We start from the raw sequence: 26,465 nt of genomic DNA, 5'->3' as shown, positions 1-26,465 counted from the left end.
TGCTAACTCTGGTGCCGGACTGTGCTAACTTTGGTGCCGGACTGTGCTAACTTTGGTGCCGGACTGTGCTAACTCTGGTGCCGGACTGTGCTAACTCTGGTGCCGGACTGTGCTAACTCTGGTGCCGGACTGTGCTAACTCTGGTGCCGGACTGTGCTAACTTTGGTGCCGGACTGTGCTAACTTTGGTGCCGGACTGTGCTAACTCTGGTGCCGGACTGTGCTAACTCTGGTGCCGGACTGTGCTAACTCTGGTGCCGGACTGTGCTAACTCTGGTGCCGGACTGTGCTAACTCTGGTGCCGGACTGTGCTAACTCTGGTGCCGGACTGTGCTAACTCTGGTGCCGGACTGTGCTAACTCTGGTGCCGGACTGTGCTAACTCTGGTGCCGGACTGTGCTAACTCTGGTGCCGGACTGTGCTAACTCTGGTGCCGGACTGTGCTAACTCTGGTGCCGGACTGTGCTAACTCTGGTGCCGGACTGTGCTAACTCTGGTGCCGGACTGTGCTAACTCTGGTGCCGGACTGTGCTAACTCTGGTGCCGGACTGTGCTAACTCTGGTGCCGGACTGTGCTAACTCTGGTGCCGGACTGTGCGCTGAAAGTTCAACCAGAACCTCCAGACAGCAGCTTGCCCGACATAAGGGGTTGGCCGTGCGGGAGCTAGCCACAGCTGTGCTAACTCTGGTGCCGGACTGTGCTAACTCTGGTGCCGGACTGTGCTAACTCTGGTGCCGAACTGTGCTAACTCTGGTGCCGGACTGTGCGCTGAAAGCAGAGGCACTGTGTCCAAAGGCACAATTCCGACCGGGAATTCATAGCCAGAATCTTAGACATCCCATACGCCACTGAGGGAGATTCACGAAACCTAAAAGTTTGATTTCCCCGTTTCTATCACGACCACCTGTCTATAATGACAACTTGTTCACCTTTATAATTCACCTTTCTATCACGACCACCTGTCGATAATGACAACTTGTTCACCTTTATAATTCACCTTTCTATTACGACCACCCGTCTATAATGACAAGTTGTTCTCCTTTATAATTCACCTTTCTATCACGACCACCTGTCTATAATGACAACTTGTTCACCTTTATAATTCACCTTTCTATCACGACCACCCGTCTATAATGACAAGTTGTTCTCCTTTATAATTCACCTTTCTATAACGACCACCTGTCTATAATGACAACTTGTTCATCTGTATAATTCACCTTTCTATCACGACCACCTGTCTATAATGACAACTTGTTCACCTTTATAATTCACCTTTCTATAACGACCACCCGTCTATAATGACAACTTGTTCACCTTTATAATTCACCTTTCTATAACAGCCACCTGTCTATAATGACAACTTGTTCACCTTTATAATTCACCTTTCTATCACGACCACCCGTCTATAATGACAACTTGTTCACCTTTATAATTCACCTTTCTATCACGACCACCCGTCTATAATGACAACTTGTTCACCTTTATAATTCACCTTTCTATAACAACCACCCGTCTATAATGACAACTTGTTCACCTTTATAATTCACCTTTCTATCACGACCACATGTCTATAATGACAACTTGTTCATCTTTATAATTCACCTTTCTATCACGACCACCTGTCTATAATGACAAGTTGTTCACCTTTATAATTCACCTTTCTATCACGACCACCTGTCTATAATGACAACTTGTTCACCTTTATAATTCACCTTTCTATCACGACCACCTGTCTATAATGACAACTTGTTCATCTTTATAATTCACCTTTCTATCACGACCACCCGTCTATAATGACAACTTGTTCACCTTTATAATTCACCTTTCTATCACGACCACCTGTCTATATATAATGACAACTTGTTCACCTTTATAATTCACCTTTCCATAACGACCACCCGTCTATAATGACAAGTTTTTAGCGAGTTCCGTGGGTGGTGGTCATACACATGTAGGACTGTAAGAACTTACCTGAGAGATTCAATGAGGTCGAGACGCTGTGAGTTGAGGATTTCCAGTTCAGTGACCATGAACTCTTGCACCTGGATCACACCTGGCGGTTTGAGGATTTCTTGGCTCTGCATGAACTCCCTGTGTAAAGAAGGTTTAAGGTTCAAAGTGTACACAACATCAAGAAGAACAAGAGGAAGAAGAGTGTGCAGCGAGTGTACACAACATCAAGAAGAACAAGAGGAAGAAGAGTGTGCAGCGGTTTGAGGATTTCTTGGCTCTGAGAACTCCCTGTGTAAAGGAGGTTTAAGGTTCAAAGTGTACACAACATCAAGAAGAACAAGAGGAAGAAGAGTGTGCAGCGGTTTGAGGATTTCTTGGCTCTGAGAACTCCCTGTGTAAAGGAGGTTTAAGGTTCAAAGTGTACACAACATCAAGAAGAACAAGAGGAAGAAGAGTGTGCAGCGGTTTGAGGATTTCTTGGCTCTGAGAACTCCCTGTGTAAAGGAGGATCAAGGTTCAATGGTGAGTATTCAAAGTGTACACAAAAGCAAGAAGAACAAGTCGCGTAAGGCGAAATAACAACATTCAGTCAAGCTGTCGAACTCACAGAATGAAACTGAACGCACTGCTTTTTTCACCAAGACCAGGAACTCTCATGTCAAATTTCATAAAGATCGGTCCAGTAGTTTAGTCTGAATCGCTCTACACACACACACGCACAGACAGACAGACACACACACACACATACACCACGACCCTCGTCTCGATTCCCCCTCTATGTTAAAACAGTTAGTCAAAACTTGACTAAATGTAAAAAGAGGAAGAAGAGTGTGCACACTGGTTTGGTTTCATACCAAAGTGGGAAAAGTGTAAAAAAAATCAGTTCGCTCAGGTTTCGCTTATTCAATGTAATATAAAATTTCAAAAATAAATTTTCATTTAATTAATATACTTACCAACTCACATAGATAGCAATAACTTCGTTTGGTTGCTAAGACATTGAAGCACTCTTACATGGTTACATGGGGAGATAACTCTAAAGAAAAACACCCACCCGCCATATAAGGCATGGGTCACGGTAGTTATCTCCCCTACCGGCGCCCGCGCATGCGCAAGCCGTACACCGGTAATACTCATTCCGTTCTGAAACCCATATCCCTTCAAATAAATTGCGGGGAAGGCTGGGAGGGAATTCAGTATGTGAGTTGGTAAGTATATTAATTAAATGAAAATTTATTTTTGAAATTTTATATTAAATTACATATTCTTACTCAACTCACATAGATAGCAGATTGCTAATCTAGGTGGTGGGTAAAAATATATACTCACAGTTAACATCGAGAAAGCATCTGTCCCGCAGCCACCATGGCTGGCAGACCAAATGTTCCATCCATACGAGAACTTGCGATATCCCGCAAGTAAAAGTTCATGAACACATCCTCAGATGCCCAGTAGGCTGAGTCCATGACTTCTTGAAGTCTTCTGGATCGTAAGACCGCTGAAGACGATGCCCAGGCTCTAAGCTCATGAGTCCGGGCTGACCGGAGAGGAAGGACTGACTGCCCCCCCCCTTTTCTTTGCCACCAAATGTAAGCCTGTCTTACTAGGGTGGAGACCCATCTCGCCAAGGTTGACTTAATTATGTCCTTCTCCCTCTTCGTATTGACTGATAGGAAAAGAAGCTTTTGACTGGAGGATCTGATCGGATTTGAACGAGACAGGTATGCTCTCAGTACTCTCACAGGACAGTTTGCAATATCCGGGTCTGAAGGAGCGAGAATGGAGCTCAAAGGTTTGATCTGGATTAATGGCGAGGGTTTATCTGGTTTTTGGTTTTTTGCTAAAAACTTCGCGCAAAACCTAAGTATAACAGAACCGTCTTTTTCAAAAGACACGTCGCGAGGTGAGCCTGACAAGGCGTGAATTTCGCTACCCCGTCTACCTGACGCCAACATGACGAGAAAAACTGCCTTTCGCGTAAGATTCGCCAGACTGGCAGAGCATAAGGGCTCAAAGTCTTGAGTTCTTAAAAATTCCAGCACTAAGGGCAGATCCCATGCTGGAATAGCGGATCTCGTTTTGTCAAAACGAAGGGAAGCTCCCTTTAATACGCTAGTAATGAAACCTTCGCGCGATATAGAATGTCCTAGCTGTTTCAAGGTAACTGAAATAGCTGACCTACGGACTTTCAAAGAAGCCGGCGCGGCGCCCTGACTAGCTAGCCAAGACAAATGATTTGCCACTTGAATAGATCGGGGTGACGTAGGTTTCACTCCGTTAGCCTTGCACCATTTAAGCCACGCCAACCAGTGAGAGGTATAAACTGACGACGTAGAACCTCTATGAGACGCCTGAATCAAATCTATAGTGGCGTCTGACGCACCTGATCTTTTCAATGATTCCCGCACAGAATCCAAGCGTGCAGGGCAAGCCACTGCGGATTCTCGTGGGGAATGCCCGATCGAGGCTGTACCAAGTCGCCTCTTTTGAGGTCTAGAGGAAGAGGTGGGCCGTTTGACAGTCGCAGAAGGTCCGGGTACCAAGGCTGTCCCGGCCAGAATGGTGCCACGAGAATCAGAGATGGTCTTTCCATGTCTGCCTTTCGCAGGACCCTCCCTAGGAGGGGAATGGGAGGAAAAGCGTAGGCGATCAGCCCGCTCCAAGAGATTTCCAGAGCATTGACTTCCCACGCTTCGGGATCTGGAAATGGGGACACGAAAATCGGCAGACGGCGTGAGAACCGTGTGGCGAATAAGTCTATGGACGGCTTCTCCGCTTGGGCCCAGAGGCGAAGAAGCGCTTGATGAGTGATCGTCCACTCCGTGTGTCCTATCTTGGAAGACCGACTCAGAGAGTCTGCCAAGACATTCAGCCTTCCCGGAAGGTACTTTGCTGACAAAACTACACCGTGATTGTGACTCCACATCAAGATCTCGCATGCCCTGTGCGACAGGGGCAGAGAGCGAGACCCCCCTTGTCTGTTCAGATAGGACACCACTGTGGTGTTGTCGGAGTGAACCAGAACATGTTCCCCCTTGACAAAGGGTAGGAACTCCGTCAGTGCTAGAAAGACTGCTTCTAACTCCAGCAGATTTATGTGCCATATGACTTGCGCCTGGTTCCAGAGACCAAAGGTCGTGTGACTTTCCAGGTGAGCCCCCCACCCCTTGAGAGAGGCATCTGTGAACAAGTGCCTCGAAGGCGAGGAAAGAACTATGGGAACTCCCTGCGAGAGCCAAGCTGTGACCAGCCACTGTTTGGTCGTTTCTATAAACCAGTCCTGAAGTGGGACTAGAGTCTCCCAGTCCTGAGACTGAGGGTCCCACCTGGAATTCAGCGCCTCCTGAAACGGGCGCTTGTGAAGCCTGCCCAAATGAGTCAGAGGAGCCAGCGATTCCATCTGGCCTAGGATGGACGTCAGAGACCTGACCGAAGCCATAGACAGAACCGCCGTGGCATTTATGTGATCCCGGATCTTGCTTATCCTCCTCTGAGTGGGCTGAACTGTCCATTCCACAGTGTTGAATACCATTCCCAGATACGTAAAGTTCTGGGAAGGTGTCAACTCGGACTTCTTGCAATTGATCATGAAGCCTAGCTCCGCTGCCTCCTGCAACACGGTCTGTGTGTGCGTGAGGCACAGAGATTGTGCCTGATTCTGAATTAGCCAGTCGTCTAGGTACGTCCGTAGACGAATACCTTGACCTCTGATCAGTATGCAAAACTGGCGAACCACCATCGTGAAGATCCAGGGAGCCAGAGAAAGGCCGAAAGGAAGAGCCCTGAATTGAAAAATCCTGTTGCCCCAAACAAAGCGGAGCCACTTCCGGTCTGTTTGGTGCATCAGGATGTGGAAGTAAGCGTCGGAAAGATCTATGGAGGTGACCCAATCGCGTGGCCTGAGGGCCTGCCTCACTGAGGTGGGAGTCTCCATGGTAAACTTGATCTTCCTCAGAAAAAGATTTAGCTGAGAAAGATCCAGCACCGGACGCCATCCTCCCGAGGCTTTTGGAACGACAAACAGACGTCCGTAAAAGCCTGGGGAGGCATGGTCCCGAACTTCTTCCACTGCCTGCTTCTGAATGAGAAGTTCTACTTCGGCCTGAGCGGCCTCTCTGGCTTCCGGTCTGGCCGGAAACCGAAAAGCCGGAGGAGTTCTGGTCAATGGAGCCTTTTGAGAACTCCAAAGAAGCCGGAACCCCGATCTGAGCACTCCTGCAATCCAGTGATTGTTTGACTTCTTCAGCCACACTGGCAAAGCCCGCAACAGGCCTCCCGCCACAGTAACCGTGGGGGACGCAGGAGTGCTGAAATCGGGGGGGCATCATTGGGGGTTAGGCTTCCGACCTGACCCCCTCTTCCCGAAGGAAGGCTTGTTCTTGGGGTAAGGTCGCGATCGGTTCCCTCCTCGCGAAGCTGAACCCCTGCTCGGCTTATGACCAGGCTTGGAGGACCCCGAGAAAGACTGGGCAGGAGGACCGCTGTGCTTAGCTTGCTGCTTCGAAAAGGCAAACTCAGAAAGTTTCACGAATTGCAAATCTTTGTTTTGCTGAGTTTGCTTCTGAAGCGCGTCCAGAGTGTCCTGTCCAAGAAGGGAACCTTGAAGGATCGGTGAGACCCTGAGCGATTCCAGAATGTTCTTGTCTTCTAGACGAGAGCCCGACAGCAGAGCTTCACGTCGCCAGAAGACGGCCTGCGCATACAACCTCGCAGACAAAGCCATTTGCTCCGCAGACACCCTTCCTAAGGTCGCAAAAAGGAGCGAAACGTCCTTAGGATCTGCATCATGCCTGAACTCAAAAGGGTTCAGAGAGGATGTCACTGCCCGTGAGAGGGAACGAATTAAAGTGTCAGTCAGAGACGATAATTCCAAAGCAGCGCGGCCGCATTCTTCGACAGCAATGAGATCTTTCTCTTTACAACCAGAAAGCCTCTCTTTGTTGTAGCCGTCTTGCCGAATGGAAGCCAGTTCCGGTGTAACCGGAAGTGATGCCGAGGGTAAGGCAAAGGAAGAAATCAAAGGTCTGCTAAAAGCAGCGAGACGAAGCTTCCTCTGAGAGGCCGCAACCGGAACCGGCGCACGACCGGAAGCAGCCAGCCAAGACTGAGCCCCTGCAGGCGCATCCCCATAAGCTGATAACAGCGGAAGAGGAACATCGCCCTGAAACACTTTCGCAAGTTGATAGGCCACAGCAGGTGACTCCAAAAACTTGAAGTTCTCAGTCCGCTCTTGCGAAGGGGCAAAGTCAGCAAAAGCTGATGGAGGAGGAGCAGCGGAAGTGGTTGCCGCAGCCACCCCTTCCGAGAAGTAGCGTGCAGTAACCTCTGCTGCCAAAGCCAACAAATGAGGTAGCTTAGCCGGAAGTCGGCGAGACGCTTCCTCTTCTGCTTCTGATGCTTCTTCCTCCAAATCCTGCTCATCCCCAACCGAAGCATCATAATGATCAACTGAGGGATGTCCAGCAGAACCGACGTCCGATGAGGCAATTTGAGCCGAAACCGGAAATGGTTGTGAAAAATTTCCGGAAACCGGAAACCCAATGCCAGCGGAAATGCTGGGAAAGGAAGCGGAAGTAGCCTGAGCAAGGCTAGCGGAAGCCGCAACAGCGGAACCGGAAGCCACAGGCTGATGAATGACTCCCGCCAGCAGCGAAGTGCTAACGGCGGAAGTCAAACCTCTCCTGCCACCGGAAGCCGCCCCGACGCCAACGGTGGGAGCGGAACCAGCAGAGGACTGTATAGCATGAGCATCGACCAGCCCCAATAAATTGGAACCGGAAGATCCTGTAACCTGTCTGCCAGCAGCCGCCCCGACTGGAATTGCGGGGGCGGAACTAGCAGACACATGCCCTTCACATCCCATGCCCAGGACCGTGAAAACGGAGCCAGGTTGGTCTGTGGGAAAACCCTTACGGTCAGTGTGCAATTCCGCCGAAACGGAAACCGACTTAAAAGGCTTGCGTACTTCGCCAAGAACACCCGGAGGTGCTGATGTCCTAGACTCAGACAAAAACTTGTCAAAAGATGAGTCCGACATATCCAACACCGTCGTTGGATCTGCCACCACGCCAGCGGACGTGACCGTAGCAGACGGTTCAGAGCGAACCCGCGCAAGTGAGGAAACATTAGTAACACCCGAAGGACGAGACAGAGCAGCATGTTGGGCTATTTGTCTTTCCGACGAGATCAACTCATGCACTTCTGTTTTGAAAGACGATAAAATCGCTAGCAAATCAGTCTTAGACAAAGATGAATCTGCGCTAGGCGCTTGAACTTTAGTGGAAGGAGCCGAAAGAGAAACGGATGGTTTGTCAATCGCAACTGAAAACGATTCATCATTCGCCGGGTTGAAAACAGAGACAGAAACGTTATCCGCCGGTGGAATTTTCTGAGTTCGAGACGGAGTGGTGGTAGCCACCTTAACTTTGGATTGGGGCGCTTTGCCTGATTGAGAGCTAGGAGAGCAAGCCTGTCTGGTCGAACTCCGAGTTCTTTCTCTCTCCTTATCTTTCGGTTTGTCCGCCATATTGGATGACAAAGCTGAACCAAAACATAAGACGCAAAACGTTCCAAAAAGCTAATAAATCGCGTCTCGGTAATAAAAAGAAAGATCTCACCCAATACTTGGAGTAGTGAAGGAGACAACGAAAGCGTAACCAAGGTCCGATGGTCAAACACCGACGTGAATACCAGCAGATAGAAAATTGAAGACGAGTGCAACACACGTCTTGCTCCGTGCGTTGAAGAAGAAGGAATGAGTATTACCGGTGTACGGCTTGCGCATGCGCGGGCGCCGGTAGGGGAGATAACTACCGTGACCCATGCCTTATATGGCGGGTGGGTGTTTTTCTTTAGAGTTATCTCCCCATGTAACCATGTAAGAGTGCTTCAATGTCTTAGCAACCAAACGAAGTTATTGCTATCTATGTGAGTTGAGTAAGAATATGTAATTTAATAACAGATTAGCTAAGGCACAGTTACTCAAACAAAAACACAAGTCAACACCCAAAGTAACACACTACACAGTAACACACACACACACATACACACACACACACACAACATACACACTCGCACGCACGACTTAGCTATGAAAGACGAAAAGATAGGAAGGAAGAGTAATTAGGACAAATTTGGGATTGGCATTGAAAGAGAGGAACACAGTTGTCTAAATTTGCTTTCACCTCAATTTCTGTGTGATATGAGAAAGAGCATGAATGAGAAGAAAAAAAGAGAGAGACAAGATGACAGACAGCAAAAGCATCAAAAGCTAGAGCAGTATAGTTACACGGAAAGAGAGAGACAAGATGACAGACAGCAAAAGCATCAAAAGCTAGAGCAGTATAGTTACACGGAAAGAGAGAGACAAGATGACAGACAGCAAAAGCATCAAAAGCTAGAGCAGTATAGTTACACGGAAAGAGAGAGACAAGATGACAGACAGCAAAAGCATCAAAAGCTAGAGCAGTATAGTTACAAGGAAAGAGAGAGACAAGATGACAGACAGCAAAAGCATCAAAAGCTAGAGCAGTATAGTTACATGGAAAGAGAGAGACAAGATGACAGACAGCAAAAGCATCAAAAGCTATAGAGCAGTATAGTTACATGGAAAGAGAGAGACAAGATGACAGACAGCAAAAGCATCAAAAGCTATAGAGCAGTATAGTTACATGGAAAGAGAGAGACAAGATGACAGACAGCAAAAGCATCAAAAGCTAGAGCAGTATATAGAGCAGTATATAGAGCAGTATATAGAGCAGTATATAGAGCAGTTTATAGAGCAGTTTATAGAGCAGTATATAGAGCAGTATATAGAGCATTATATAGAGCAGTATAGTTACACGGAAAGAGAGAGATAAGATGACAGACAGCAAAAGCATCAAAAGCTATAGAGCAGTATAGTTACACGGAAAGAGAGTGCAGGAGAGAGTTGTTTACAAAAATAATTACGTTCAAAAAAAAATTCAGAGTGGCAGAATCATTCCGAGATATATTTGAGAAATATATCTCCGAATGATTCTATCTCACTTTAATTTCTCCACAGATACATCTCTCAAATATTATTATCTCACTTGAATTTCTCCACAGATTTATATCTCAAATATATCTCACTTGAATTTCTCCACAGATTTATCTCTCAAATATTTCTCACTTGAATTTCTCCACAGATTTATCTCTCAAATATTTCTCACTTGAATTTCTCCACAGATTTATCTCTCAAATATTTCTCACTTGAATTTCTCCACAGATTTATATCTCAAATATTTCTCACATGAATTTCGGTACAGATTTATATCTCAAATATTTCTAACTAGAATTTCGGTACAGATTTATATCTCAAATATTTCTCACTTGAATTTCTCCACAGAGAGGTCCGTCTTCAGCTTCTTCCAGTCTTCCACGCGGCGGCGCCACTGTGTGTACTGAGTTTTCTCCCTTTCGATGTCGGCAGACATGAGCCGCACAAACAGGTCGGCGTAGGCACGGCGGTTGCTCAGGCATGTTTGGTTCAGAGCCTGAATATTACAACAGTGCATGTGAACGTTTTAAAGAACGGAGGAGGGAAAGAAAGAACAAAGGAAACGGCAAAAGAATTTGCACAAGTATACACCAGAACAACTCAGTGGGAGTAACGGAGTAAATTTTTTTATTTTTTTTTTTAAATTTGACAATAATAATTGGCTGATCAAAAGTCTATGTAACAATCACTGAAGTCAGGTTTTTCTCTCACAATCTCTTCCTTTCACTTTGCAAGTTTCGCGCATCTTTGAAGTTTTAGGTACACTGAGCATATTAGCCTTTGCCTTGCTTCCAGATAGATCAGCTGTTTGTGTTCCATTTCACAACAATTAATGCCTGCCAAACGGTTGTGTGACGTGTCTAGTGTGTTGGCGAAGTGTCTTGTGCTTGTCACTTCTCGCTTTCAGCCCTCACCGCTGGCTAGCACCGTCTGTCCTTTTTAGGACAATGCGAAAAGAGAGCAGAATGCGTCAGTCTCTCCTGCCAGTACAATAACCTCTCCACAACAAGCCCTATGTAGTGCCTCCATCGCGGCGACAGGCGTAAACTGGGTACCGCAAGGCCCCAGGCTAGACTACAAGGACTCGGAGGAGGTTGGCCCCTAGACGTGCGGCATGCGGGCCCACCGGTGTGTGGAAATGCCCAGGTGCCCACGAACCAACCTCCAGCTATGGGTCAAATAGCCGGGCAGGATAGGCTCGTCAACCCTGGCAGGCAGCTATCCTAAGAGAAGACCACTCTGAATTCAAAACGAGGGTAGAGGAGGCTCATCATCCATGGAAGGAAACTCGTCTAGGAGAAGGAAAACTCCGAAATGAAACCCACGCAGTCCCTCGAAGACGGAACGGCACTGGCCTTTTTTAGGCGGGGAGCAGACCGGGTGCCTACGCTATCCTCGACAAATGGTTGTGTCATCAACACAACAATTAATGGAACACAAAACCACGGCTATCCATGCCGCCTGGCTGATACACAACATTACACACTTACCTGTGACTCCTTGTCCATAAAGCGCTGAAGGGAACACAAAACGACGGCTATCAATGCCGCCTGGCTGATACACAACATTACAGACTTACCTGTGACTCCTTGTCCATAAAGCGCTCAAGGGAACACAAAACCACGGCTATCAATGCCGCCTGGCTGATACACAACATTACAGACTTACCTGTGACTCCTTGTCCATAAAGCGCTCAAGGGAACACAAAACAACGGCTATCAATATCACCTGGCTGATACACAACATTACAGACTTACCTGTGACTCCTTGTCCATAAAGCGCTGAAGGTCTGGCGCCATCAGGTAAGAGATCTTGTCCAGAGTTTTGGAGTATTCTTGAAACACAGTGCGAATCTACAGGCACACAAGAAAACAGATAACCATTTGTTATTACCACCAAGTATTGGATCCACAAAACCCCTTGAAAAGTTCACTGTACCCTATATCTTATAACAAATGAATACATAATATAAAGAGGATAAATTTTAACTTCTCAACTCTCTCTTTTTCTAAAATAAAGTGCAGCTCTCCTCTCTCCTTATCCTTTCCACCATACAAAATCCATCTCTATCTGTCTGTCTGTCTGTCTGTCTGTCTGTCTGTCTGTCTGTCTGTCTGTCTGTGCCCCCCCCCCCCCCCCCGTCTGCCTGTCTGTCTGCCTGTGTGTCTGTCTGTCTGCCTGCACCCCCCCCTCTCTCTCTCTCTCTCTCTCTCTCTCTCTCTCTCTCTCTCTCTCTCTCTCTCTCTCTCTCTCTCTCTCTCTCTCTCTCTCTCTCTCTCTCTCTCTCTCTCTCTCTCTCTCTCTCTCTCTCTCTCTCTCTCTCTCTTCCCTCCTCTAGTGCTGTCCTTTTGCAATTGACAATAAAAAATTAAAAAAAACAAGAATGGTAGGTTGTTGGAAGGTTTGTTATTGACAAAACAATACATTCAAAAATATATCGACCCAACGGTCTTTTAAGTACACAGACAAACAATAACGAAAACTTATCTGGATGATTTTTCCTTCCGCCTGCCACGAAACCGCAAGCGAATGAATGATTATATGGTCAGCGTTGAAAAAAATAAATAGAACATGACAGAGAGAGACAGAATGAGAGAGAGAGAGAGAGAGAGAGAGAGAGAGAGAGAGAGAGAGAGAGAGAGAGAGAGAGAGAGAGAGAGAGAGAGAGAGAGAGAGAGAGTATGTACGCGCGTGGTTGTATGTGACTTGTAAAGAATAAATAGAAAGAGCTAACGTTGAATGTAGGTAGTAAACACCTATTGTGTATACAATTACTGAGGTATGATGTCTTACCCTGGAATTAAAATTATAAGTGATTATGTTCAATCCAGACACCAGTAGGGTGGATGGGAAAACCGGGGAACCCCCGGTGGAAAACCCATCAGTTACACGCGGAACGAAGGGGAAAACCCATCAGTTAGACGCGGAACGAAGGGGAAAACCCATCAGTTACACGCGGAACGAAGGGGAAAACCCATCAGTTACACGCGGAACGAAGGGGAAAACCCATCAGTTAGACGCGGAACAAAGGGTAAAAACCCATCAGTTAGACGCGGAACGAAGGGGAAAAACCCATCAGTTTGACGCGGAACGAAGGGGGAAAACCCATCAGTTAGACGCGGAACAAAGGGTAAAAACCCATCAGTTAGACGCGGAACAAAGGGGAAAACCCATCAGTTAGACGTGGAACGAAGGGGAAAAACCCATCAGTTGCACGCGGAACGAAGGGGGAAAACCCATCAGTTAGACGCGGAACGAAGGGGAAAACCCATCAGTTAGACGCGGAATGAAGGGGGAAAACCCATCAGTTAGACGTGGAACGAAGGGGGAAAACCCATCAGTTACACGCGGAACGAAGGGGAAAACCCATCAGTTACACGCGGAACAAAGGGGAAAACCCATCAGTTACACGCGGAACGAAGGGGGAAAACCCATCAGTTAGACGCGGAATGAAGGGGGAAAACCCATCAGTTACACGCGGAATGAAGGGGGAAAACCCATCAGTTACACGCGGAACGAAGGGGGAAAACCCATCAGTTACACGCGGAACGAAGGGGGAAAACCCATCAGTTGCACGCGGAACGAAGGGGAAAAACCCATCAGTTAGACGCGGAACGAAGGGGAAAAACCCATCAGTTACACGCGGAACGAAGGGGGAAAACCCATCAGTTACACGCGGAACGAAGAGGAAAAAATAAGAGATTAAAGATAGGGTACTGTTACAGTTCCGCTCAACTTAAGCTTTAAAAAAAAAAAATTCAATAACAAAATTTAAAAAATCTTTTACATACAAACACACATGCACACACACACACACACGCGCGTGCGCACACACATACACACACACAAACACACACACACACACACACACACACACACACGGGCAATAGCAGTGAGCTGCACTATGGAGGTACAACAATATGAGGTCAGGGTTCATTGTTTTTCATTGAGTCCATCTGGTTTTCTGGTTCCTTTTTTTTTTATTGACAATAGCCAATTTTCGGAAATAACTCTGTCATGTTAATGTTCAGGTTGTGAAAGAGTGAATACCCTTGCATTTTCTCTGACAAACAACTTCACATGTGCTCCTTTTTACAGTGATAGACCTGATTGTAAATAGTTTTAAGCATGGAGCTTTCCATGTAAACTGGAAAAGGAAACACACTGACATCGATCTCGAATAGCATTGACTGCACATGAAGAGACGATAAATGAACAATAATAAAAAACTCTCGCGCTGGACCCGAGTACTCTTCAGACTGGCTCGCTCCCCCAGTATGAAAGTTTTTGTCTTGTGCACGTGGATTTAAAAAAAAAAAATAAATAAATTTTTTTATTTATTTTACACAATTAAAAAAATTATTAGAGTAAAATAAAACATTAAAACGTTCATAATAAACAATAGTAAACAAGAATTAAAAAATAAAAAATTTAAAAAAATAAAAAATAGACCGCCCATGCCAGTAATCGAACCCGGATCACTTTGGCCATAGGCGGACGTGCTTTCCACCAAGCCACCAACTCTGACAATTTTGCCAGTGAACTCAAATGCCTAGATTGCTAACTTTGCTCGTTCAGGTCGCGTGGCACACGCACGCAAAGCCTGGTGTCGCTGGCAGCACGCGAAGTGGCACACGCACGCAAAGCCTGGTGTCGCTGGCTGGCTTGGCTGTTCTATTAGCCGAACAGCAGTTCTATCCCACCGCGAATTGCGCCCACCGCCAAGAGTCGTTTTTGTGGATTATTTCACATTTAGGTCCCAGGTAACATTATGAAGTTTTAATACGATCAATCGGACCTATTATCAAGTTAGTGTATCAACTTTTGAACGAACTGCGCCCAGTAGCTTCCCAGCAATAAGCTGTTAAGTGGAGAAAGACACACACACACACACACACAGACTCACACACACACAGACACACGATTAAAGTCTGCTGAGCCCAAGTACTAGTGTACTCGGGGACAAGCAACCAACCCTGCGCATGAAGAGACGATACATGATAATCAACCAACCCTGCCCATGAAGAGATGATACATGATAATCAACCAACCCTGCCCATGAAGAGACGATAAATGATAATCAACCAACCCTGCCCATGAAGAGATGATACATGATAATCAACCAACCCTGCCCATGAAGAGACGATAAATGATAATCAACCAACCCTGCGCATGAAGAGACGATAAATGATAATCAACCATCCCTGCGCATGAAGAGACGATAAATGATAATCAACCAACCCTGCCCATGAAGAGATGATACATGATAATCAACCAACCCTGCCCATGAAGAGACGATAAATGATAATCAACCAACCCTGCTCATGAAGAGACGATAAATGATAATCAACCAACCCTGCTCATGAAGAGATGATAAATGATAATCAACCAACCCTGCCCATGAAGAGATGATACATGATAATCAACCAACCCTGCCCATGAAGAGACGATAAATTAAAAATTTTAGTAATAAATTTTCATTTGATTAATATACTTACCCAACTCACATATAGCAATTAACTCTAGTTCAGTGCCGGTAACGCTGTACGCATCCCCTTGGTAACCAAGGGAAGCCCCTCTAAAAAAAGAGTGACCAATCCCATAAGGCCATATTAATACATACTTCCGACTTCCGTATGCGCGCGCATACACCGCCATATGCATCATTCCAAACGAAGCCCAACTCACACCCTTTTTTAGAAACCCACAACCCACAGCGGGGAGGCGGGAGGGAATAAACGATGTGAGTTGGGTAAGTATATTAATCAAATGAAAATTTATTACTAAAATTTTTAATTAAATTACATATCTTACCCAACTCACATATAGCAGATTGCTACTATAGGTGGCGGGTACTCACCCTCTCAATTACGAAGAACCTGCCCGGCAGCCACCAGAGACGGCAAGGCAGACGAGCCGTCCTGACGACAAGAGGCAACATCCCTCAAGTAGTGGTTAATGAAGATGTCCTCTGATCTCCAATATGCCACCGCAAGAACCTCCGAGAGGCGTCCTGAGCGGAGCACAGCCAAGGACGATGACCATGCCCTAGCCTCATGTGTTCTGGCAGAGGAAAGAGGCAGAATGGCTCTAGCATCCCCCGACTGGGTCTGCCACCACGCATAAGCCTGCCTGATTGTCATCGACACCCATCTGGTCAGGGTAACTTTAGAGATGTCTTTACTTCTGACAGTATTGAGTGAAATAAAAAGAAGCTTTTGAGTTTCCGAGCGAAGAGGAGACGTTCTAGACAAGTAACTGCTGAGGGCACGAACCGGACAGTTAAGAGCATCAGGATCTCCTGGAGCCAGCACAGCGCTCAAGGGGGGAATATGAATAACCGGGGAAGCATGACCGGGCTTTTGATTCTTTGCTAAAAAATCCGGCCTAAACTTCAACGAAAAAGAACCATCCTTCTCTAAAGAAATATCACGCGCCAATCCCGACAAAGCGTGCACCTCACTGCCACGACGAGCTGTGGCGAGCAAAACAAGAAACAAAGTTTTCCTCGTAAGCTTAGCTAGACTAGCTAAGTGCAGGGGCTCAAATTCGTCCGATGCCAAAAAACGTAAAACTAAAAACAGATCCCACGCCGGGAGCTGCGTTTTAGACCGAGCTGAAAGAAGGGAAGCGCCCTTTAGCACACTCGCGATCACGCCACTTAAATCAATTTTGCGTCCCAGCTGTCTAAGCGTCGAAGATATAGCAGAACGCCTCACGCGCAAGGAAGAAGGCGATCCCCCCCTCCCTGCCAACCAAGATAAATGATTGGCAACTTGCATTGACCTGGGAGAGAGAGGGCTAACACCATTTTCAGAGCACCATTTTGTCCACGCAGACCAGTGCGAAGAATAGACCGACTTTGTCGAATCTCTATGCGCTTGCTGTACTAAATTCAGAGTTGAATTTGAGGCACCCGCCCGGAGCAGAGAGCCTCTGATAGCACCCAGCCGTGAAGCTGCAACGCTTGCGGGTCCCCGTGCGGAATGCCCGACCTGGGTTGAACCAGGTCGCCCTTTCGAACGCCTAGAGGAATGGGTGGACGAACCGCCATGCGCACCAGATCTGGATACCAATGTTGGCTGGGCCACCGCGGGGCCACCAGAACCAACGCTGGCTTTTCTATGTCTGCTTTCCGCACCACCTTGCCTAGCAGGCAAAACGGAGGAAAGGCATAAGCCTGCAGACCCGACCAATCCAGATCCAGTGCATTCACGGCCCAAGCTAGAGGGTCCGGAAACGGAGAGACAAACAAGGGGAGACGAGCCGAGAATCTCGTTGCGAACAGATCGATGGGAGGCTTGTGAACCTGCACCCAAAGACGATCCAGAGCCTGATGGGAGAGAGTCCATTCTGAGTGCAGGACCTTGCTCCCCCTGCTGAGGGAGTCGGCCAGGACGTTGAGAGAGCCCCTCAGGTAGACAGCTGACAGCCGAATGTTGTGAGTGCTGCACCAGACCAGTAACCGACACGCGCTGTTCGACAGAACCTGAGAGCGCGAGCCCCCCTGGCGATTTATGTAAGCCGCTACCGTCGTGTTGTCCGTGTGTACCAGAACATGACTGTTTGCCAGCAGAGGCAGAAACGAACGCAGACCGAGTGCCACAGCCTCCAGCTCCAGAACATTTATGTGCAGAGAGGCCTGACTGGCGTCCCACACCCCTGAAGCAGTCTGGTCTGCCAAATGAGCCCCCCAGCCCGAAAGCGAGGCGTCCGTGAAAAGATTGTTCTCCGGTGCAGGGAGAACAATAGGGACACCCTGTGACACCCAGGGAAGAAGCCATATGCTCGTTGTACGGATGAACCAAGCACCCAACTCGATCAAGCAATTCCAGCCTTGAGTCGCTTGGTCCCACTGCGCTTGGAGCGCTGCTTGAAAGGGCCTTTTGTGGACTCTTCCCAGAGGGACAACAGTGGCCATGGATTCCATCTGCCCTAAAAGAGAAGTCAACTCCCGAGCCGTAGACAGATTCTTTCCGTAAAGAACACGGATAGCCTCCTGCAACTTGTCCACCCTCTTTCGAGCAGGACGGACTGACCAGTTCAGTGTATCGAACTCCATCCCCAGGTACGTGAATTGCTGGGAGGGCACCAACTCCGACTTCACGAGGTTGGCTGTGAAGCCGAGCTGAACCGCTAGACTGAGCACCCTCTGAGTGTGCGTATTGCAAAGGACCTGGTCTTGATGCAGAATCAACCAGTCGTCCAAATAGGCTCTCAGCCGCACACCCTCTTGCCTCACGAGGGCACAGAGCTGACGCACGACCATCGTGAAAATCCAAGGGGAGAGAGACAGACCGAACGGAAGCGCCCGAAACTGAAAGATCCTCTCTCCCCAGCGGAAACGAAGCCATTTTCTGTCTGCCACATGCATCAGCACGTGAAAATAAGCGTCGGTCAGATCTACAGACGTGACCCAGTCCCCTGGCCGAAGGGCTTCTCTCACTGAGGCAGGCGTTTCCATCGTGAACTTCACGACACGCAGGAACCTGTTCAATGGCGACAAATCCAGAACAGGCCTCCACGCACCCGAGGCTTTGGGTACTACAAACAACCTGCCGTAAAAGCCTGGGGACCTGTGATCGATCACCTCCTCGATCGCGCCTTTTGAAAGGAGTGCAGCGACCTCTCCCTGAATAGCTGCTTTGGCCTCCGCGTCTCGCGGAAACACAAAAGGCGGCGGTATCCTGGACAGCGGTGCCTTCCCGTCTGCCCAGAGAAGACGAAATCCCGAACTGATCACCCCCAAAATCCACTGGCTGGACACCAAACGAATCCAGGCAGCGATGGCCCTGGAGGGGCCGCCCGCCACCACCAAGGTGGGGGCTAACGGGGCGATCTGCTCGGGAAGACATCATTGGGGGTGAGGCTTACGCCCCGACCCCCTAGAACCACCAAACGAACCCCTCTTCTGATAAGGGGCGCCACGCCCCCTGCCTCGAGAAGAGGAGTTCTGGTTCTGGCTCTTGCCACCGCCCGAAAACGAAGGCTGAGCCTTGTTCTGCTGCTGAGGCTTACTGTGCGGTTTTTGAAAGCCCTGATGGGCGATCCTGGCAATCGCCAAATCCCTGGCATCCTGGGTCTCTTTTTGCAACGCATCGAGAGACGAGCGACTTACAAGAGAGCCGTCCTCAAAGGGAGAAAACCTCAGACTATCGATAGTTCCCTTGTCCCTGATCTTTGAGCCACTCAGAAAAGCAGCTCTGCGCGAAAGAATCGCATGAGTGTACAGCTTAGCTGAAAGCCCCATTTGCTCACGAGAGACCCTGGCTAAGGTAGCCAACAGCGTTGTAACGTCTTCCGCCGAAGCGTCATAACGAAACTCGAAAGGCTCAAGACTTGACGCAATCGATCTCGACAACGAACGCTGCAGTGACTCAGAGACCGAAGCCAATTCCAAAAGAGATCTCCCTGTCTCCTCAAGAGCCAACAGAGAGCCCTCCACATAGGGTACAGGTCTGTCTTTGCTATAACCGTCTTCCCTGAGAGACGCCAGATCCGGCGTAACAGGCAGAGCCGCTCTAGGGAGAGCAAAAGACTCCACCAAGTCAACAGGCTGCGGCACCAGCTTGAAATTGCGGAGAGCAGCTGCACCAGGCACCACTTGTCCTGATTGAGCCAGCCACGACGTGGCCGAATCAGGTGCGTCCCCATGTTGCACCAACAAAGGCATTGGGACCACCTGATTATACGACTGAGAATTCTTCTTCATGACTTTCGACATCTCATACGCAACAGCGGGCGATTCGAGAAATTTGAAAGAACATTTCTTCTCTTTCGCACTGCGAAAGTCTCCAAGTGCAGAGGGAGGAGGAACCACAAAAGACTTAGATTCCACCACCCCCTCTTCAAAATATCTTGAAGCCGTCTCGGCCGCAGATGCCACCGCATCAGAAAGCCTAAACGGAATTTTGAATTCGGTACCTTCGACTGCTGCGGAAGCACCGTCTTCAGAACAGCCGTCCGGCATTAACATGCCATCCGTCAGCTGGTCCCCTGCTTGACTCCCATAGTCAAACAAAGAGCCAGCCACACTGCCCCCTTCCTGCCCCCCGGGCGGAAGCGAAAGACGCGCACCCTTACCACATTCTAAAGAAGCGGATGGTTGCGACAAATCTTCCGTTCGCTCTCCAAGGTTCTTAACCGCCACCGACCTGCTGCCAATGCAGTCAGAGCCAGCCTCAGCTTCAGAACTTTCACCCACAAAGCCAGAGCCCGGAGTTACTTTCTCTTGGAAACGCTCTACCCTTTCTCCGGAGAACCCGGATACTTGGGTAGAAGACATACCTTTAATGTGGCGAGAACCACCAGCAGCCGGGCCGCACTCCACCAGAGTAGGCCTGGTACCATCCTGAGACGCATGAACCTCAGCCCGAGTAACAGTGGCCGAAGGCAAAGGGCGAACGTCGGCCAGAGACGACACACCAGCCACACCCGCAGGCAGTGACCGGAACTCCGCCCGCGTGGACGCCACCTCCTCCGCCAAGGACGAGACCTGTGAGCTTAAAGAAAGTAACAGAGACGCCACGTCCACAGACGCAAGGCCGGGAATCACAGACACCGAAGCCGCCTTAGCGGGCTTATCAGCACGAGACAACTTGTCTAAAGTTTTATCAGTGGGCTTGACAGCACGAGACAACTTGTCTAAAGTTTTATCAGTCACATTCGCCGAAGTAGGCATGTCAATCAAAACATCGGTAATCTTTTGCAACGACGGTTCCAGAACCGAAACATGTGCCTGGCCGGGAGCATTAGCTTTCCTAGGCGTTTTCTTAGAAGGCGAAGACTCAGCAGCTACTTGCTTAGACGAGTGCCGCTTCTTGGCGCTATCCGCCATGACCAAAACAACTCACGAAAAATTTTGTAAACAAGAAAATTTTCACAAGTTCAAATTACAGGTCAAAACGCCCACAAACACAAACAAAAAACAAGAACGACCTCACCTCAATATGTAGAGAAGCGAAGACAAGCTAGAAGAAACCAAGAGGTAAATGACCAAGTCCGCAGACGAAGTGTCAAAAGGCTGAACACAGCCAGAGCGTACAAAAACGCGACCAGTCTCACTGCTCGCTGAGTATGGAATGATGCATATGGCGGTGTATGCGCGCGCATACGGAAGTCGGAAGTATGTATTAATATGGCCTTATGGGATTGGTCACTCTTTTTTTAGAGGGGCTTCCCTTGGTTACCAAGGGGATGCGTACAGCGTTACCGGCACTGAACTAGAGTTAATTGCTATATGTGAGTTGGGTAAGATATGTAATTTAATGATAATCAACCAACCCTGCGCATGAAGAGACGATAAATGATAATCAACCAACCCTGCGCATGAAGAGACGATAAATGATAATCAACCATCCCTGCTCATGAAGAGACGATAAATGATAATCAACCAACCCTGCGCATGAAGAGATGATAAATGATAATCAACCAACCCTGCTCATGAAGAGACGATAAATGATAATCAACCATCCCTGCGCATGAAGAGACGATAACTGATAATCAACCAACCCTGCTCATGAAGAGACGATACATGATAATCAACCAACCCTGCGCATGAAGAGACGATACATGATAATCAACCAACCCTGCTCATGAAGAGATGATAAATGATAATCAACCAACCCTGCTCATGAAGAGACGATAAATGATAATCAACCAACCCTGCTCATGAAGAGACGATAAATGATAATCAACCAACCCTGCTCATGAAGAGACGATAAATGATAATCAACCATCCCTGCTCATGAAGAGACGATAAATGATAATCAACCAACCCTGCTCATGAAGAGACGATAAATAATAATCAACCAACCCTGCTCATGAAAAGACGATAAATGATAATCAACCAACCCTGCTCATGAAGAGACGATAAATGATAATCAACCAACCCTGCTCATGAAGAGACGATAAATGATAATCAACCATCCCTGCGCACGAAGAGACGATAAATGATAATCAACCATCCCTGCGCATGAAGAGACGATACATGATAATCAACCAACCCTGCGCATGCGTTCATCCTCCAGCTCCTTCAGCCGGGTGTCCAGCTGAGCGATCTGCTCCTGACGCAGGGGAGAGAACTTCTGCACCTCGTCCCACAGCGCCACCAGGTCATCAAAAGTGGATGTCAACAGGTCCTGGAACACACACAATAATTTCAATTTAATTCAATATATATACAACTTGATTATCTAAATGTAGAACATATAGAAATTTTTCTTTTGGCTCAAATACATACAGATTACATCAGGTAAAAATCACAGCCCTTTTGTCACACGTTGGAAACATATAACACTTATACTAAAACCACTATACCTTTACACACACATATAACACTTATACTAAAACCACTATACCTTTACACACACATATCTGCACACACACACATCCTAATCCACACAAATCCTTCTTCTTCATACTGAGGGAATCCCTATACAGGGCAATTATCGTCACTGGATGGGGGCCTCAGGTCCCTGTAGAGTGAAAGATAAAGTGGATAGTGTACCTATGAAAAATAAAAACAGGGGCCAGGGTTTGAAGCTACTGCTTTTCGTGATTCGCCCTGGCGCCCAAGTCAACACCCACATAACCACATACACACACTAATTTGTCCACTAGCAATTATAAATACATTATGGTTATTCTCAGTCAACTATATTGAAGATCAACAACAGATTGAAGATGACAAGTTAGTAACTTGCTGTTCATGTGCCTCCTGAAAACTTCAGAGCGGTGTGAAGACGCCTTACTTTTTTCACAAGGGGTAGGGTTAGGGTTAGGATTAGGGTTAGGTAAGTTACCTCCAGTCATTCCAAGATATCCAACACCAACTATCTGTCTTTTGCGATAAACATTTGTAATCCAAAAAAGATTGCTATTTCAAGGATTGCAGATATTTCGATCTGTCAACCCTTTTCTTTTTTCCACAAAAACATATTCTGTTGTGACAGGTCTCCATTGTCAAAGCTTCCTCATCAGCTTCACTGACCATTAAACAGGGATAAATTAACATTTTCTGCAGATATACATGGTGTCTGCAGTTAGGCGATTAACATACATACCTCATCAGTCTCAATACGAGACAGAAGCTGTGCAATCTTGATGTCATCCTCCGCTAAATCCTGCAGGACTTCGTCGCTCACTTTGTTGATCTTGGGCTCCATGTCCTGCGGAGAGTGAATGAGAACATTCATATCACGTTAAAAGTTCTCAAGATCAACAACATCTGCATACAGTGGAAATGAACCCTCTAAGACTCCTTCATTTAGACTTCTCCCCTTTCAAGGCCTTACTTTTACAGCTTTTCTATTCATAAACTCTGTCATTCACAGTGTCAATTTACCTCCAGCTCCATTTTAAGACTCTTCCTTTTTAAAGACTTGATTTTCTGATTTCTGGAGAGCACACACAATCACACACTCACACACACATGCATGCACTCATTTACACGCATATGCATGTTCTAGATGAATACCCGCTTCGCCGGGTACGGCTTCGCCGGGAAGAAGTCGAGCTGAATACCCGGCTTTGCCGGCGCACCGGACGAAGGAAGGGAGATAAACGCGCAAAACACTGGAGAAGAGTAATACCCGGCTTCGCCGGGACAGTGACATTGTAAAAATAGTATAACGGGAATATGGATTGAGCGTTGTCGACAGTGACCTTGTAAAAATAGAAACGGGAATATGGATTGACGCCACACAAAGGAAGGGAGATAAACGCTGAAAACACTGGAGAAGATAAGGAAGAGTTACTGGGAATGGATCCAGAGAAAAACCAAAATCGGTTCAGCGCTGCATGCGCGCTGAGAGCACGTGTTGAAATATCTCATCGAGCAGGTTGTGTCCGGGGTGTAGCTGAATATGCCCACCAAATTTGAAACAGATCCATCGAGAACCTTGGGCGTGCATCGCGGACACACACACACACACACACAGACACAAGTCGTATATACATATAGAAGCACATGAGCACACACAAACAAATATGCATACACACACCCCCACACGCACACCCCCACACACACACACACACACACACACCCCCACACACACACCCCCACACACACACCCCCATACACACACCCCCACACACATGTGAATGCACTCATGCACTTGCACATGCACACCCGCAACCCTATATCTATATATGTTACAGTGATATCTATATATACTGAAAGGCATAAAGTCTGCAAATAGTGTGCTCTCAAACGAAAATCAGATTGAACCTGTAATTTGTAGTTGACATCTTGAGTGTTGGAGCAAATGTTTCACGCTGTCAGCGTGCGCTTTGCAGTATTGCTGATCCAGCCACAGCTCACTGTGCTAATAAAGACAATGGGCTGAACGAGAGACAATAACGTAAAAAAATAGTGTATGGCCCTATAAAATGCAACTGGCTGTTTGGCTGTATCAGATATCGCAATCATGCCACGACTTGATGAAGGAGAGAGACAGCAAGCGATTGGGATGCTTAAAGCTGGCCAAAGCATTGAACGTGATGAACACTGAACGTTTTCCGAAATCATTGCGCTTGGACTCAGTCACTTTTTTTGAAAAATTGTCATTTCATGATGTTCTATTCAAAATCAATTAAGCGAAGGTTTATAAACACTAAAATGGCCAATAAATAAAATATTCAAACATTGAAAACATTCACCACTGAGTTGATTTTTTGTAATTTTTTAAAGTTCAGTTTGCGGAATGTATATGCCTCTCGGTATACATACCCCATATATATATAAACTACACCAAAGTGTAAACAAATTTACATCTAACTATCCACTCCTAGGATCTCATACAACTATGCATACACTGGCCAATTCACACTCAAAATCAGGGTAATGAGCACTTCTGGGGTGATAACGCGAGACAACTCCTGTGATCTTGCCACGAGGTTCCGCCTGTTACCATTGTCTTTTTACTGTATAAAATGCACGACTTACACACAAACTGTTACCAAAGCGACATGCTATTTGGAACCAATGCACGTTTTTTTCTTTCTTAATCTTGCCGCGAGGTTCCGCCTGTTACCAGCCGAAAGAAAGAAGGGGCATAACCTCACCAGAACCGCCCATTGGGAAACAGGACATGCACACACATACACACTAATGCAGAAGGGGTCTATGTCGACCAAAAATGGGTGTACTGACTGTAGGTGTACTGACTGTAGGTGTACTGACTGTAGGTGTACTGACTGTAGGTGTACTGACTGTAGGTGTACTGACTGTAGGTGTACTGACTGTAGGCAGGTTTCCTGTATATATGGAATGCACCCGGGTGCTTTTCTGCAGCGTTTCGCAGACTCTCGCTGAAAGTCTGTGATGCTTAGCAACATTGGCAGAATTTGATATGTTTCAATCATTCTTTATCATTTTACAAAGAGATTTGAATCACTGTTGCAATCTTTATTGAAGGAATGAAAAATTCATCAAGTCCTCCTGTTGAAACGCATTTTGGATGTCTATGAAGAGAAGCAAAGCTGAGACGAGTCACGCGCTTGGTGCAAGATTGAGTTGTATCGTACTAATTCTGACAGAAAAAGCACCCGGGTGCATTCCCTGAATACAGAAAAAACACTGACAGGAAGAGCACCTACAGGGAAATTGTATGTTCTTTTAATTGGTCCATTTAGAACCCTTCTGCCACTGAAATTGACAAGCATGCACTCACCACACAGATGACAGCAAGTTCCTGATGCATATCCTCCACTGCTGTTTCATGTCTGTCAACAATGTCAATGTGTGAAGCAATTAAAAATATAACATAAAACACAGACCTTTTTATTTTTTGACAGGAATCATTTTTCTCTCATTCAAAATGTTTTATTTCACAATTTTTTTTGTATTTTTACATTTTGTAATGACATTTTCAGAAACAAAGGACATGACTCATATGACAGTATTTGGACACAATACAATGAGTAGGTAGATAGTAATCACTGTACACCAAAAGTATTCTTTACTATCTGCAGTGTTCTGGGTTTATTTTTTTTGATGGGCGCTTCAAAAACCAAGGTGATTGTGGTGACCAAAACTTTTCTCTGACGAACTGAGGTACAGTTCTCTTTTTAATTCAAATCTGAAAACTACAGATCTATCTTATTTGAAAGTTTAAAGGATTTTTCAAAATACCCACACAGATGTGCTTTCCTCCTCTTACCTCTCTTTTCTGCTTGCTGTGATTCTGTCAATGATGTCAGACCCTGTCTTTGCTGGCACTGTGGAAAAAGGGGTTAAACATGTCAAGTTTCTGATTTTTCCCAAAAAACCCCAGGTGAAATACCTACGTAAAGACCTCATCAGACATGGGAATTGAACAAAGGAAAAAAGGCGGCCTATGCCCCGGACGGGGTTAAAGGCATAAGTAAGTAAGTAAAAAAGGCGGCCTATGCCCCGGACGGGGTCAAAGGCATAAGTAAGTAAGTAAAAAAGGCTGAACATTTGTAAGTAATAGCAAAGTCGACGGCGCGAAGCGCCTAGCCCTGCTAG

At 46.9% G+C, this 26,465-nt stretch overlaps 1 protein-coding gene across 4 annotated transcripts in view; it reads right to left on the bottom strand.

The window, feature by feature from the left end:
* LOC138948182 (coiled-coil domain-containing protein 180-like) overlaps positions 1-26,465 on the bottom strand; it is a 166,797-nt gene that overhangs the window by 138,367 nt on the left and 1,965 nt on the right. For 3 of the 4 annotated variants that reach the window (XM_070319677.1, XM_070319678.1, XM_070319679.1), the window contains exons 4-10: positions 26,137-26,194; positions 25,648-25,699; positions 23,038-23,142; positions 21,979-22,113; positions 11,731-11,826; positions 10,306-10,469; positions 1,972-2,091 (exon numbers count right to left, since the gene is read on the bottom strand). In XM_070319677.1, coding sequence (XP_070175778.1) covers positions 1,972-2,091; positions 10,306-10,469; positions 11,731-11,826; positions 21,979-22,113; positions 23,038-23,142; positions 25,648-25,699; positions 26,137-26,194 — 730 coding nt within the window. Of the gene's footprint in view, positions 1-1,971; positions 2,092-10,305; positions 10,470-11,463; positions 11,489-11,730; positions 11,827-21,978; positions 22,114-23,037; positions 23,143-25,647; positions 25,700-26,136; positions 26,195-26,465 lie in introns of those variants that run through there. The other variant, XM_070319680.1, reaches the window with a different exon arrangement.

Source organism: Littorina saxatilis, linkage group LG15, assembly GCF_037325665.1.
Source record: "Littorina saxatilis isolate snail1 linkage group LG15, US_GU_Lsax_2.0, whole genome shotgun sequence".
Classification (NCBI taxonomy): domain Eukaryota; kingdom Metazoa; phylum Mollusca; class Gastropoda; order Littorinimorpha; family Littorinidae; genus Littorina; species Littorina saxatilis.
Note: the sequence above shows the minus strand (reverse complement) of the source record. Positions and strands in the feature narration are given on the sequence as shown.